Source organism: Pelobates fuscus, chromosome 6 (assembly GCF_036172605.1).
Source record: "Pelobates fuscus isolate aPelFus1 chromosome 6, aPelFus1.pri, whole genome shotgun sequence".
Taxonomy (NCBI): domain Eukaryota; kingdom Metazoa; phylum Chordata; class Amphibia; order Anura; family Pelobatidae; genus Pelobates; species Pelobates fuscus.
In genome coordinates this window covers 180,854,174-180,869,929 of record NC_086322.1, presented here as the reverse complement: position 1 = coordinate 180,869,929, position 15,756 = coordinate 180,854,174, and the positions used below count along the sequence as shown (strand labels likewise).

Sequence of the window (15,756 nt, the reverse complement as noted above, 5' to 3'; positions counted from 1 at the left end):
TGAAAAACTAAAAACTAATTTAGTAATACCATGTTATGACTACAAAAACACACAGAGGAAATATCTTTACTTAATTAATTGTCACTGATATACTGTATCTTCTCACAAGAAATGGGTGGCATTACTCGGCCATTTTTAGACCTCACACAGATTTCTATCAGGGAAACTAACAGGGTTATCCGCTACAGTGAAAAGTGTCATGAATTCAAAATTAATTTCATATTTTAGACCTAAATGGCTAAACTGGAAGCATAGCTGACTTTGTATTTTGCATGCTTGAGATTTTCCCAATTCAGCTATTTTGAAAGTCACTTTGAATTCCTGACACATTTCACTTTAGTAAATAAGCCGATAAAGGTTACCCATGAACCCAAGCACTGTGGACTACCATTTACCAGTTAAGTTAAGAGTCTTCATTTTCCAAGTATGCTCTTCTTAAAATTGCTTCTCAGTCAAATGAATGAGTAAATTATGTATGGTGTTTAATAGAATGCATGCATTCTAAAACTTGACATTGTTTGTTTATAAATTGTGCAGCTAAATCCATTGCACAGGCATCTGCTGATTGATATGTGCAGAGTTAATTTATATATATATATATATATATGTATACACATTCTATACATTTTGCATTTTGTTCATATATTTAATTTGGCAGGCGTAGGTAACCTTCAACACTCCAGATGTTGTGGACTACATCTCCCCTGATGCTTTGCCAGCATTATGGATTTAAGAGCATTATGGGATATGTAGTCCACATCACCTGGAGTGCTAAAGGTTGCCTACCCCTAATGTTATAGAAATATGTTAATGCATCATTATTATTATATGTATATTCTGCAGACAACCATTCTGGCCAATTCATTATTAATTCTACTAGTGGTGAAATACGGACCGCCCAGGCTCTTTCCGTGAACATGAGATCATATTATCAAGTGACGGTCACAGCGACTGATCTAGGAACTCCTCCTTTACAGGATTATGCCATTCTTAATATTGAGGTAAAGGGAAATTATGCCACCTTAACAATCAGGAAACTATATGTATTATTTAGCAAAATAGTGGATATGAAGGTGAAGAAATGTTTTACTCTAAAGGGTTTTACTCTAAAGTAACCCTATTTGGCAAGGATAAAAATAATGAAGGTAGAATTACTCTGTGATTTTATAGTAATGTTTTACATTAGTGGAAATGACAGATTATATCTGTCAGGCTTTAGGCAACTGCCCATGGTAACTTACTCAATGAGCAAGTTACTGTCAGCAATTACCTAAAGCCTGAGAAATATGATCTGCTTGTTCTATCCAATGGGAACACAAAAGAAATAGGATGGAGTCCAAGTGTAGCTCTGGACCCATATGCTAGAGAGGAATTGTTCATTTTATGGTAATTACACTGCTAATTAAAACTGTGAAATATGTTATCTATATGTTTATTTTCCACTGTGCTCTGCTTCTTTTAATTGTATAATAAGGATGTATTAATCGACACCACAATTTAGCTCAGCACAGGCACAGACATTACACTAGAATAGGATAATCAGACTCATTGTTTCTGTTCTCCTCTACATACTATGTCAAATGATTGGATAGGGTAAAGCTTATGACGGTGATTGTCAGGTACCCAAGCTGGAGGCAGAAAAGAACTAGATACAGTCACAATGATTTCTACATTTAATTTGATACCTCAAATCTCACAAACACATATTTGTTAAATATAGGGGATTCAAAAACATAACATTACAAATCTTTGAAAGTCACAATCTTTTATTTAAAAAGCATAGATAAATAATTAAAATATAATTTTGTATTGAAGTATCACATTTACTGCTCTTGTGCCTGGACTGGAAATCTAAGCAAATGCCTTATTATGTTCTTCTAACACCATATGGCAATAACATGTAAGTTACGTCTGATTGTCAGACACAATCATATGACCAGATTTTGTAGGTAAGCAATGACATAATAGGTTCAATCGCTAAACTTAAAAAATAATAATAATGAGTTGTGATGAAACAATCTGAGAAACATAAAATAGCCAAAATAACCAAGCTGGATACTAAGTCCAATTCACCCATGCTGAATTTATTTTCCAGCTTTGACAATTTGGCTTATATATCACTAGTGTTTGGGTAAAGGTACAATATAGTCACTATAACTATTTCGCATCACCATACTGCTGGAATCCCTCACTGAGGCACAGTTCCTTGATTAGTGTAAACTTTTGTAAATGTTTTGAGTGGAATAGCATGGAATGAGGCTGTCTGGCTACTCACTGACCCAGCCTCCACTGTAGTTATGGATAAAGCAAAGATTACACTCTTCATTTGCCATACCAATTCATACCAGCAATGTGAAGCTTTGATTGGCTGAAAGAGGCCATCCACAACTTCATCAGTCACCGCCACCCATTACTGCTCAGACTAATGCTTCCTCCTTAGCCCAAGCAGCACACAGTGAATGGGCTGCTGGGGCTTTTGTTTGCTATTAAAATATGAAAAACAGTTTAACATTGAACTGACAGATGTTGCAAAGGGATTCCATGTACTATAACCCATTTTAATAAGAGTGCTTACAGTGTCCCTTTATATAACATCGGCTATCTATTTATTTAACACACTGTTTTTTTTCTGACAGATGGGTAAAGGTGCATGGATTGACTTTATAGTTTGTTTGTTTTTACATCATTAATATAACTGATAATATGTTTTTATTTTAGGTTATTCCAAGCATTAAAGAAAGATCTCAACTTTTTCCAGAACTACAGACCTACAAGGTCCCAGAAAATGTTAAACCTGGACAAATAATTGCCTCTTTAAAACCATATGATCATACATTCTCACTTAACAGGAAACTGCATTACCACATAAATGATGAAGACCATGGCCATTTTCTTATGGAAAGTTCTACAGGAGATATATACCTAACAAAACAACTGGATTATGAAACCAAGTCTCAGTATTTCTTAAGCATCAGCATACAGGACAACAACGAGTCTCCACCTCAAAATCAATCATCTTTCATTAAACTTGACATTGTAGACACAAATGATCATTCCCCATTATTTCATGACAGTTTCATAGTTATAGGTGTCCGTGAAGATATACCTGTTGGAACACATGTATATACATTTAAAGCCAAGGATGGTGATGGTAGTTTACAGAACAGCAAAGTAAAATATTTGTTAAATGCTGATGAGATCTCCATAAATCCTTTTATTATTGATGAATGGGATGGCACCTTGATTACAGCCAAAGAGCTAGATAGAGAAACAATGGACTCTTTTGTTCTCACAGTTATCGCAACAGACCAGGTTACAAACATAACTCATCGCAGGCTGGGCTCACTGACAGCAAGGATTGTCATTCAAGACGTCAATGACAACAGTCCATACTTTGTATCTTTGCCGGTTGCCTCTGTTATGGAAGATGCTGAAATTGGCTCCCTTATACATCACATAGCAGCTGAGGATCCAGATAATGGAAGGAATGGAAAAATTACTTTTCGTATACTAGACGGGAATTCAAAACAAGCATTTTGGTTGGATGAAACAACAGGTATTTTGTTATTTGCCTCCCAACATTTTAACTCGTTCATTCTAAGTCCAGTAAAAAAGTGCATGTTTTTTCTAAATCTCTTCTCATTTCCGCTTGTAGTAGATTTTACCAAGACACTATAGTATATCATGATTTAAAAACAATATTCTTCACATCTCTGTTTGAGTTATCAAAACCAGGGTATAGCTATTTATGTATATATACACATAAAACACATGGATCTCAGTGTGATTTATATCTATGACAAATCATGGCTTTACCAAGATTACATGGACATAAAATACTTAACCTGTCAATATGTCAGTTATATAAAATTTACTGATTTTGAATAATAGATCAGAAATTGTTGCTTTCTTTTTTTTTCTCCTAGCATTTTTAATTCTAATAATATGTCCTATATAAATGTATAACTATTTCATGTCATTATTGTAATAATTATTCCTTAGATGCAAATATTTAACGGAAATATATTGCTCTTTTACAAAAGACACACACAAAGTCTTTACGGTGATTTCTTCATTGTGAGTTTTAAAAATTTAACTAGGTGCTTAAAATAAATGTAAAATAACGATGACATTATAGGATTTATTTACTAAATTAAACAGACTTAAGTGGGGTGCTGTAACATATATTTATGATGTTTTATGCAATGAGTGGTGTCTTTTTTTTTTTTTTTTTGCTTTGTTTCTGTTTTTTTCTTTTTTTTTTTTGTAAATAGTCATTAAGTTTGCTGCTGAACCAGATATGAAGGACTTTACGTAGGCTCAAGAAGCAGTTAGAACATTGACATCAATACATCAAACTTCACAGTGTTACAATAATTCCACTGCAATTTGTGTTTATAGATTTGTGTATTATTGACTATGAGTGGATCTATGTACATAACTGTTTTTGATGTATTAATATAGGAATGTATTTCTGCTAAACGAATGTCTATTATTTCCGGTCTGCTTATTGCACTAACTTGGCAATGGACTTAGTTAAAATTAACTATACAATAAAAAAGTTATGCATACAATGCAGCAAAAAGGAAGTGTGTCATCTAGCAAACTGAAGTCAATATATCACTAGAGAGTTATTTGGATTCCAAGTTTAAATGTGAGCAATCCATGATGTGCCACAGTCTAATGCAGATGTGCAAATCATCTGTATAAAGGATGTCAAGCTTAATCATCTGCCCAAATAAGCAAGCCATCATCTATAATCTTTAACATCATCCGACCTGAGGGCAGAAACATTTAACTATAATAAGTCACTTAAACAGACCTTAAACTTAACAATGTTAACAAGAGAATAGCATGCGTTCTAAGGGCAGCAGGTAACTGTCCATTCTAATGTAGATAGAAACAAACCAAACAACACATACAGCATGACTCAAGAGATAATACTTAAAGTGATCTCAGAGTTGGAAATCCTGATTAAAAGTACAATAATTTGGAACATAACACAAAAAGTATAGTTTGGATAAAAAATAGTTATGACTCCCGGGTCATCTAGTCACAGGGGACCATTGTATAATGGCAAAATTGTATTCTAAAATATCAAGCCGTTACATTTTTATTCATGTTTTGCTCATGAGTGTAGCATTTCCAAACCAAATACTCCAAAGCATGCGTTTAACAAAGAGATCTAGAATCAATATTAGAATAGTTAGTACATTGCTAAACACAAATACACATACCAGGCAAGCCATAAGACTTGCTTTTCCCACATAAATCTCACTTTAACAGTGCTCTCAATACTGCAAGGGATTCTGGGTAGGCGTATGCAAATGAGCTCAACAAAGAACCACAGTTTTGCCTCATAATTCCACTTTATACATGGATTCCTTGGAGTATGTGTCTGCTGCATACAACAGCTTTGAAACACAACTCAGTAAGAGGAACAAAGCCAGTGAACCACTCATGGACAGCTGTTTCATTGTTAATGCAAAACAACAGCACATGGAGAGACAAAATAGTATAACAATAGCCAGGTGCAAACCATATAAACACTCCCTCATATGTTTCAAATATCCAAATATCTATAGAATATAGAATGCACACTATAACAATCTCAAAAAACTTAACTTTATTATGTACAAAAAGTACCAAAGTAAAAACATACAAGAAGAATAAACACAATGACAGAAGCAAGGGCAAATACAATAAAGCAATGGTAAATTACCAAAACAATTCTTACAAGCCACAAGACAGAAACACGAGTCACCAAACCCCCCAACGTTTCGGCACCAACTGGCTGCCTTTATCAAACTCCCCAACGTTTCGGCACCAACTGGCTGCCTTTATCAAGGGTACCCTTGATAAAGGCAGCCAGTTGGTGCCGAAACATTGGGGGGTTTGGTGACTCGTGTTTCTGTCTTGTGGCTTGTAAGAATTGTTTTGGTAATTTACCATTGCTTTATTGTATTTGCCCTTGCTTCTGCCATTGTGTTTATTCTTCTTGTATGTTTTTACTTTGGTACTTTTTGTACATAATAAAGTTAAGTTTTTTGAGATTGTTATAGTGTGCATTCTATATTCTATAGATCATTGTTAATGCAACTCATCAGCATGAGGTTGGTTACTGGCTTGCTATGGAGGCGTGGCGTTACTTGTAAAGTACATACCAAAAGAGACACATACGCCAAGGAATCCATCTATAAAGTGGAATTATGAGGCAAAAATGTGGTTTTTTTTAGCTCATTTGCATACGCCTACCCAGAATCCCATGCAGTAGTAAGAGCACTGTTGAAGTGAGATTTCCGTGGGAAAAGCAAGTCTTATGGCTTGACTGGTGTGTGAATTTGTGTTTAGCAATGTATTAACTATCCACTAACTTCAGGTGGAAGGGATGGAAGGGGTTTTCATCCACACGTTTTCCCCCACCACAACTCTGTGTGTGTAAAAAAAAACAGATAAAATTAGTATCTTGCAATACCTTTTTTATTGGACTAACAGCATTTTTTAATGCCAAGCTTTCTGGAGAACCTCCCTTTCTCAAGTCTAAAGCATTTTTACATGTATATATGTACATGTACAAAAGTGCCTGCTTTTTAAAGTATTTATAGTTATCCACTGTATTTAACAATGCCACACTTTTTTTATATTGTAGGATAGTTAGTAAATGTCCATCTTCCCTGTTGTTAACCCATGAAGGAAAATTACATCCCATGACACAATTTGCTAATTAAAGACCATTCTGGCCCTTATTACATTGTACTAAAATGAACACTGTAGGGACAATGAACTGGTTATAGTGCCCGGAGTCCTCTGGTACTGTCGCTCTTTTCATTGTTAAACCTTTTTAGAGTAGTTTAACAAAAAATAAGGTCCCTGCCCATCCATACCTTGTCCCCTAAAGTAGGTTTGACCCAGGTAGAGTTTACACGATTCTACCTAGCCATACCTTTACATACAAGCAATGGGCGCTGTGATAGGCTGAAAGTGGCTAGCTGGCAATCACAGCTGCCCATTGTTTCTCAGCCTAATGCTCCCTTATGTACAATCAGCACATAGAGGATGGACTGCTGGAGACTGTCATTTATAATTAAAACATAAAAAATGGTTTAACGCTGAATGGAAGGAAGACACCATGGGACTCCTGATGCAATATTCGCTTTAAAGGAACACTATAGGGTCAGGATAACAAACATGTATTCCTGACCCTATATTGTTAAAACCACAATTTAGGTATCTTGCCTCCCCTTTTCTCCCTTAGAAGGTGATAAAAACTCACTTTATTTCTTGGTGGCTGGTCTCCCTGATCCGCCTTCTTGGTGGCTAACATCAACAAAATTGATGATTTTAGCCAAACCAATGCTTTCCCATAGGGAAAACATTGGATTGGCTGAGATTGTCGATGGGGCGGGGCCAAATTAATCAATGCATCTCTATGAGGAAAGTTCAATGTCTCCATGCAGCGTGTGGAGATGCTGAACAGCAGTGCTGCAAACTGTGCAACGCTGCCACAGGAAGCACCTCCAGTGGCCATCCAAGGATTGGCCACTGGAAGTGCCCCTAGGGGATAATGTAAACACTGTGTTTACATGGAATTGTCTACAGGGACTGACTATATTCACCAGAACAACTACATTAAGCTGATTAACCCCTTAAGGACACATGACATGTGTGACATGTCATGATTCCCTTTTAGTCCAGAAGTTTGGTCCTTAAGAGGTTAAATGAAGCATGTACATTGCGCACAGTGTCCCTTCAAGGTCTTCCCTGGTTCTTGAAGTAAATTCCATCAACATAGTATGCCCTACATATTTACTATTTTTACTTAATAATGCCTTACTTAAAATGAGTAGAATCTTTAAGGACCAGATTGTTAGGGTATGTCCTAGAAATGTTCTTTAAATTGTTAATAGTTCAAATCAGTATTGAAAAGTATATATGATTGTCCTCTCTTTTTGCCTTTGACAGGATGGTTGACATTATGCTCCCCAATAGACCGGGAATTGCAAAGCCTTTATGTTTTGACCATTCTTGCTTTCGATGATGGATCTCCAGTACTCTCCACAACTCAGACTATGACCGTCACAGTCATTGATGTAAACGATGAGTCTCCAAAATTCCTAAAACCCTTGTATGAAGCTACAGTGCCTGAAAACCGAGAACCTGGATTTTATGTAATGAGAATAGACGCAGTGGACTCTGATTCAGGTGATTCAAATAGCTCACTCAGAGTGGGATTTGAGGTCACTAGCTAATGTATGTCAGGTTGGCAATTCAGTTTTCAACCCTTCCAAGGTAGATAATATGTGTACTATTGACACTAACACCTAGAAGAGAACAAACTTAAAAGCTGAATATGTGCTTCCTGATTAAATACATTGATAATAATATGCCATGGAATGACTTTTCATGGCAAGTTATTCCCAGTGTGTGAGTCAATCATGTTTAAACATGTATATTTCTGCACTCTGGTAGCACATACCAAATACAGATAATACAGATCACAGATACACTGATCTGCCACAGCATTAAAACCACCTGCGTAATATCATGTAGGTCCTCCTCTTGCTGCCAAAACTCTTATACATGGCATGGACTCCACAAAAAGGAATGGTGGTATCTGGCACCAAGTCATTAGCAGCAGATCCTTTAATTCCTGCAGGTCGCAAGGGCCTCCATGAATCAGATTTGTTGTTCCAGCACATTTCAAAGATGCTCAATGGGATTGAGATCTGGAGAATTTAGAGGTCAAGGCAACACCTTGAACTCTCCATCATATTCCTCAAACAATTCCCGAACTATTTTTGCAGTGTGGCAGGGTGGATTATCTTCCTGAAAGAGGTCATTGTCATCAGTGAACACCATTGCCATGAAAGGGTGTACATTGTCTGCAACAATCTCTAGGTAGGTGGTATGTGTCAAAGTAAGATCCCCATGAATACCAGGACTCAATGTCTTACTGCAGAGCATTGCCCATAGCATAACACTGCCTCCGCCAGTCTGCCTTCTTCGATAGTGCATCTTGCTGCTATCTCTTCCACAGGTAAAGAATGCACACACACACGGTCATTCATCTGATCAAAAAGAAAATGTATTCATCAGACCAGGCAACCTTCTTCTATTGCTCCATGATTCTGACGATCACCTCACCATTGAAGGTGCTTTTGCTGGTGGACAAGACGCAGCCCTATACACAGATAACTTTGATGCACTGTATTAAGTTTTTCAGAAAATTATGCTACAGTAGCCCTTCTGTCGGATCAGACAGGCTATCCTTTGCTTTTCACATACATCTGTGAGTGCCAACGGTCATAACGCTGGCTCACCAGTTGCCCTTCCTTGCAACACTTTTGGTAAGTATTAACCACTGCATACCAGGAACACCCCACAAGACTTGGTGTTTTGGGGATGCTCTGACCCGCAGTTATCTAGCCATCATTATTTGGTCCTTGTCAGAGTTACTGAGATATTTTCGCTTGTCCATTTTTCCAGTTTCCAACACATGGAATTCAAGAACTTCCTTAATATATCCCACCACATGGCAGGTGCCACTGTAATGATCTCATCAACATTATGAACTTCACCTGTCCGTGGTTTTAACCCTTTCAGGACCGCTGACGGTTCAGGACCGTCAGCGGTAAAACGTGCGTTTGGACCGCTGACGGTCCTGAACCGTCATAACGGTCTGGGGCTACTTACCTGATCGCCGTCGGTCCCACGGCGGCGATCAGTGCTCTACCCGGTCCAGGGGGGTTGCCTGTCTGCCCGGGCAGTCCCCCCTCGGCAGATCAGGACCCCACGGCCATGTGATCACTCGATCACATGACCGCAATAGGTGTCTGTGTATCTGCCTGCAGGGGGACTGTCCAAAAAATAAAGTAAAAAAAAAAAACAGTGTAAAATCAGTGTAAAAAAAAATAAATAATATGTGTATATATATATATGATATATATACATGTATTATATCTATATATAATATATGTATATGTATCATATATATAATGTCATATAAGTGTATTTTTATATTTATATATACGTATATTAATATAAAAATACACTTATATTTAAATTACACACGAATATATACAATATATATATAATTGCTATATACCGTATTTTTCGCTCCATAAGACGCACCTCACCATAAGACGCACCTAGTTTTTAGAGGAAGAAACCCAGAAAAAAATATTCTGAACAAACTGTCCCATAGTGTTTCTTACTATAGGACAGTTTGTACAGAATCTTTTTTTCTCCCCTGTCCCATAGTGTCCCCCCCTCCCATAGTCTTCTCCTCTCTCCCATAGTCTTCACTCACCCCCTCCCCACTATCCCCATAGACTTCATCTCCCCCCCTCCCCATAGACTTCATCTCCCCCCTCCCCATAGACTTCATCTCCCCCCCTCCCCATAGACTTCATCTCCCCCCCTCCCCATAGACTTCATCTCCCCCCCTCCCCATAGACTTCATCTCCCCCCCTCCCCATAGACTTCATCTCCCCCCTCCCCATAGACTTCATCTCCCCCCTCCCCATAGACTTCATCTCCCCCCCTCCCCATAGACTTCATCTCCCCCCCCTCCCCATAGACTTCATCTCCCCCCCTCCCCATAGACTTCATCCCCCCCCTCCCCATAGACTTCATCCCCCCCTCCCCATAGACTTCATCCCCCCCTCCCCATAGACTTCATCTCCCCCCCTCCCCATAGACTTCATCTCCCCCCCTCCCCATAGACTTCATCCCCCCCCCTCCCCATAGACTTCATCTCCCCCCCCTCCCCATAGACTTCATCTCCCCCCTCCCCATAGACTTCATCTCCCCCCCTCCCCATAGACTTCATATCCCCCCCTCCCCATAGACTTCATCTCCCCCCTCCCCATAGACTTCATCTCCCCCCTCCCCATAGACTTCATCTCCCCCCCTCCCCATAGACTTCATCTCCCCCCCCTCCCCATAGACTTCATCTCCCCCCCCTCCCCATAGACTTCATCTCCCCCCCTCCCCATATACTTCATCTCCCCCCCTCCCCATAGACTTCATCCCCCCTCCCCATAGACTTCATCCCCCCCCTCCCCATAGACTTCATCTCCCCCCCTCCCCATAGACTTCATCTCCCCCCCCTCCCCATAGACTTCATCTCCCCCCCTCCCCATAGACTTCATCTCCCCCCCCTCCCCATAGACTTCATCTCCCCCCCTCCCCATATACTTCATCTCCTCCCCTCCCCATAGACTTCATCCCCCCCTCCCCATAGACTTCATCCCCCCCTCCCCATAGACTTCATCCCCCCCATATTCTTCTCTCCCCCCCCCATATTCTTCTCTCCCATACTGTCCCCCTCCCCTTGTCCCATAATTACTTACCTGTCTTGCAGCGTTGGCCGGCAGCACAGGGCGCACCGCGGTAGTGGAACTTGAATTTCATGTTCCGGTTTCCGGCGGGACTGAAAGGAAGTGCGCACTCAGCTTGTGCACACTTCCTTTCAGTCCCGCCGGAAACCGGAACATGAAATTCAAGTTCCACTACCGCGGTGCGCCCTGTGCTGCCGGCCAACGCTACAAGACAGGTAAGTAAAGCTTCATATTCGTTCCATAAGACGCACAGACATTTCCCCTCACTTTTGAGGGGAAAAAAAGTGCGTCTTATGGAGCGAAAAATACGGTATATGGTATATATATATTATTATAAAATACAAATAATGTGTTAATAAAAATAAATAACAAAAAATAAAAAATTTTTTTAATAATTATAAAAAAATATTTATATATGCAATTTTATTCTAACAGTATTTTGATATATATATATATATATATATATTTATATCAAAATATACTTAGAATATAATGATATATATATCTATGTATAAATAAATAAATAAAAACAATACGAAATATACATATGTCCATATACATAATTACATAAATAATTTCATAAATATACACGTAGACGTCAAATATATAAATATGTATATATATTAAAATTCTACATGTGTATTTATGTAATATTTTTACCTAATTAAGTAATTTTAATGATTGCAATTTGAGGGACCTGCCTGCCAACCCAGGCCGAAAGTCCAGATAATTTAATTTGCTAGCACTGTGTTTAACCCTGTAACTTTCTATGACACCCTAAAACCTGTACATGGGGGTACTGTTTTACTCGGGAGACTTCGCTGAACACAAATATTAGTGTTTCAAAACAGTAAAACATATCACAGCGATGATATTGTCAGTGAAAGTGAAGTTTTTTGCATTTTTCACACACAAACAGCACTTTCACTGAGGATATTATTGCTGTGATACATTTTACTGTTCTGATACACTAATATTTGTGTTCAGCGAAGTCTCCTGAGTATAACAGTACCCCACATGTAGAGGTTTTATAGTGTTTGTGAAAGTTACAGGGTCAAATATAAGGCTTGATTTTACTTTTTTTTTTTATTGAAATTTGTCGGATTGGTTAGGTTGCCTTTGAGAGTGTATGGTAGCCAAGGAATGAGAATTAGCCCCATGATGGCATACCATTTGCAAAAGAAGACAACCCAAGGTATTGCAAATGGGGTATGTTCAGCCTTTTTTAGTAGCCACTTAGTCACAAACACCGGCCAAAGTTAGCGTTTCTTGCATTTTTAACACACAAACAAATATAAATGCTAACTTTGGCCAGTGTTTGTGACTAAGTGGCTACTAAAAAAAACTGGACATACCCAATTTTGAATACCCTGGGTTGTCTACTTTAAAAAAATATGTACATGTTAGGTGTGTTTCAGGGATTTATGACAGATAACGGTGTTACAAGGTCACTATTGATACATTTAAAATATATATATATTGAAACAGCAATTTCCTACTTGTATTTATAGGCCTATAACTTGCAAAAAAAAGCAATAAAGCATGTAAACACTGGGTGTTTTTAAACTCGGGACAAAATTTTGAATCTATTTAGCAGTTTTTTTCATTAGCTTTTGTAGATAAGTAAAAGATTTTTCAAGTAAAAGTCCCAAAACATGTTTTTTTTTTAATTTTTCACCATATTTTATTATTTTTTTTAAATACAATATTGGACATAATACAAATAATGGTATGTAAAGAAAGTCCCTTTTGTCCTGAAAAAAACAATATATAACTTGTATGGGAACCGTAAATGAGAGAGCGGAAAATTACAGCTAAACACAAACACCACAAAAGTGTTAAAACTGCTCTGGTCCTTAACGTACAAACATCGCAAAAACAGGCCGGTCCTGAAGGGGTTAATGTTGTGGCTGATCAGTGTTTACATACATACACACCAACACCACTCCTGTCACAAGTAAAAGTACATTTTATAGATTTTTTTTATGTCAGTTGTCGTTTACATTTTTAGTGTCAAGTACGATGCATTTCAGGTGCTCAATTACTCTTTTTAGGAATCAGCGTATGACTAAATTGTATTTTATTGTGTCATTTGTTTTTATGCTGCGTTAGTTTTTCTGAAAACCGATGGAAATATATCTAGACTACTAGACTAAACTGATGCTATGCAAAAAAAAGTGGAAAGATACAAAAAAAAGGGCTTTTACTACTAGAATCATGTACAAAATCTTTGCATATCATTGTTTTTGCATCTTCAGAGGAAGACAAATACATACAATGAAATTATACACATTAAGCTTTCTTATTTACTGCTTAATTTTCTACGTGTCTCCTGAATTTATTTTGTGCTATAATTCATAGTGTGCACATTATACACTGCTACTGCATGATAAATGCCTAAATAATTAATATTTTATATAGCCATGAAAATCTGCATGCCCTTCACACATACTATTTAGTGATTTACCAGCTATGCTGCAGTGTTATCCTATCTCCCTTACTAATGCTCTGGGTTACAGCTTACTCGCAATTTATCAGAGCCTGATTTTACAGTAGTACGTGCCATTTGCACCAAGGCAAAACTGGAGCAACTCCAGAGCAAAGTGCTAATCATGGAGAGCATTATATTGGTTACTATGGTAACCATAGCATTATTTTGCATTTGCCCTAAAATTATACCTGTTTGTATCGATCAATATATGTCTCTGAAATTATATCTATATATGACAACAAATTTGACTTGAGAATATTTATTCAAGCTTCTATAGGATAAAAATATTGTTACGACTGCAGTGTTTTATATTCTTCAGTTCACGTGTACTTTACACCTTGTCCTACATGAGAACATAAACTTGGGACGTGGTTACTTGCTCTTGTAGACCTTTCAAATAACATAGAGAAGTTAGAGAGGTCACTTCAAGGATAGCTTCAAGCAAGGTGTTTGATACATATATTTAAACAGTAAGATGACTGATGGAAGAACATATAAATGCAATTTATATAGATGGAAGTTCAAAGACAACTTGATCCTCATAAGAGTTCCATTAGTATGAAGTGATGCAAGCTGATCCTAAAAGCTAGGATTCCAGCCAAAGAATGAGAATCTGGGAAGTGAAGAATAGCCACAGAGCTAGCTATGGTATAGTCTCAATATATAATGCAACAAACAGTGAACTGTGATTAACTGGAAACCCTCCCTAATAGTTGGAGGGGACTAGGTAGGTATATGGTTAATTTTGCGAGTTGGGTGACTTGAAAGTTGGTGACACCCACTGGTGGTTACTTTAAACAGTTTGATAACCAAGGCCTCCACATCCCCTTTACCTATATTAAATGAGAAAATGTGGCTAATTGAAATGGGGGTTGCCAGCACTATATCTATTAGAACAGTAATTTAGGCTGTAACAGCTTGGATATTTTTTTTTTTTAAATAGAACGGTATTAACTGTATGTGAGCCTGTACGCATTCATAATTTTTGTGTTTTGCTGTAATTTGGGGGATTTTACATTCCTTAAAAATGCTTTGGCATTATTTATTTGGTCACTGGTGAATATACATGTCTGCACCAGAACATGTGTTTGGTACAGCAGTACACTGCGAACATGCAAGCTAATAGTTCAGGAGCTTTTGGAAGATAATAGTGTTTAGATTTGCCTGAAGCAGGGTTGGGTAGGTCATCTATTGAAAGTTAGCCGCTGCATTTTGTAGACATTCTTAAAGATCTTCAAAAAAGTCAGCAGAGAGTTGAGCGGTGAAAAAAAAATATTATTCTAAAAATAACCAAGGGATTCTTATTAATCTGTGTTTCTCAGCCGCAAACTTCCAACTTTGTAACCCTACCCTATGATATTACCATAGTGCCAAATGACGCTAAAGCTCTTCCAGGTCCCTTTAGGTTTAACATTTAATTAGATTGAATAAATTCCTTGTCTGCTTATAGTAGGGTAATTATCTTGGATCTAATATGGACGTTTCAAACATAGAAGATTATAAATGCCTCATGATTTATATTAGACCCTTTACTAGGCTGTATTAGGTACAAATAACAGTTATCTAACACCATATCTCTTTTAGAGTGTTTTTTTTTTTGTTTTTTTTTTTAGTTAGTTAAAATAAAGTATTACATTTGATCATTGACTTCTGATCTTATATATACTCCTTCAATTATGGAGTTTGTTCTTTCATTCCTAAGAGATCTTACAAATACTTAGATAGTATTTGCTCATTTAAAAAAAAAAAAATTGTGCTGTGTATTCTATGTGTCCATCAATCTCAAAAACATAGCGCGCATCTGACCCTATTTAACGCCTAATACGGCAAAGGTGCTTGTCCATGCCGCTGTCCTCTCTCACATTGACTACTGTAATCCATTTTCTTCCCCGTTACAGTCTATAATGAATGCAGCGGCGAGGC

At 37.6% G+C, this 15,756-nt stretch overlaps 1 protein-coding gene across 1 annotated transcript in view; it reads left to right on the top strand.

The window, feature by feature from the left end:
* DCHS2 (dachsous cadherin-related 2) overlaps positions 1-15,756 on the top strand; it is a 352,630-nt gene that overhangs the window by 286,604 nt on the left and 50,270 nt on the right. Inside the window, exons 8-10 of the mRNA XM_063458543.1 lie at positions 844-1,001; positions 2,719-3,556; positions 7,963-8,202. Of these exons, the coding sequence (XP_063314613.1) occupies positions 844-1,001; positions 2,719-3,556; positions 7,963-8,202 (1,236 nt within the window). The remainder of the gene's footprint in view (positions 1-843; positions 1,002-2,718; positions 3,557-7,962; positions 8,203-15,756) is intronic.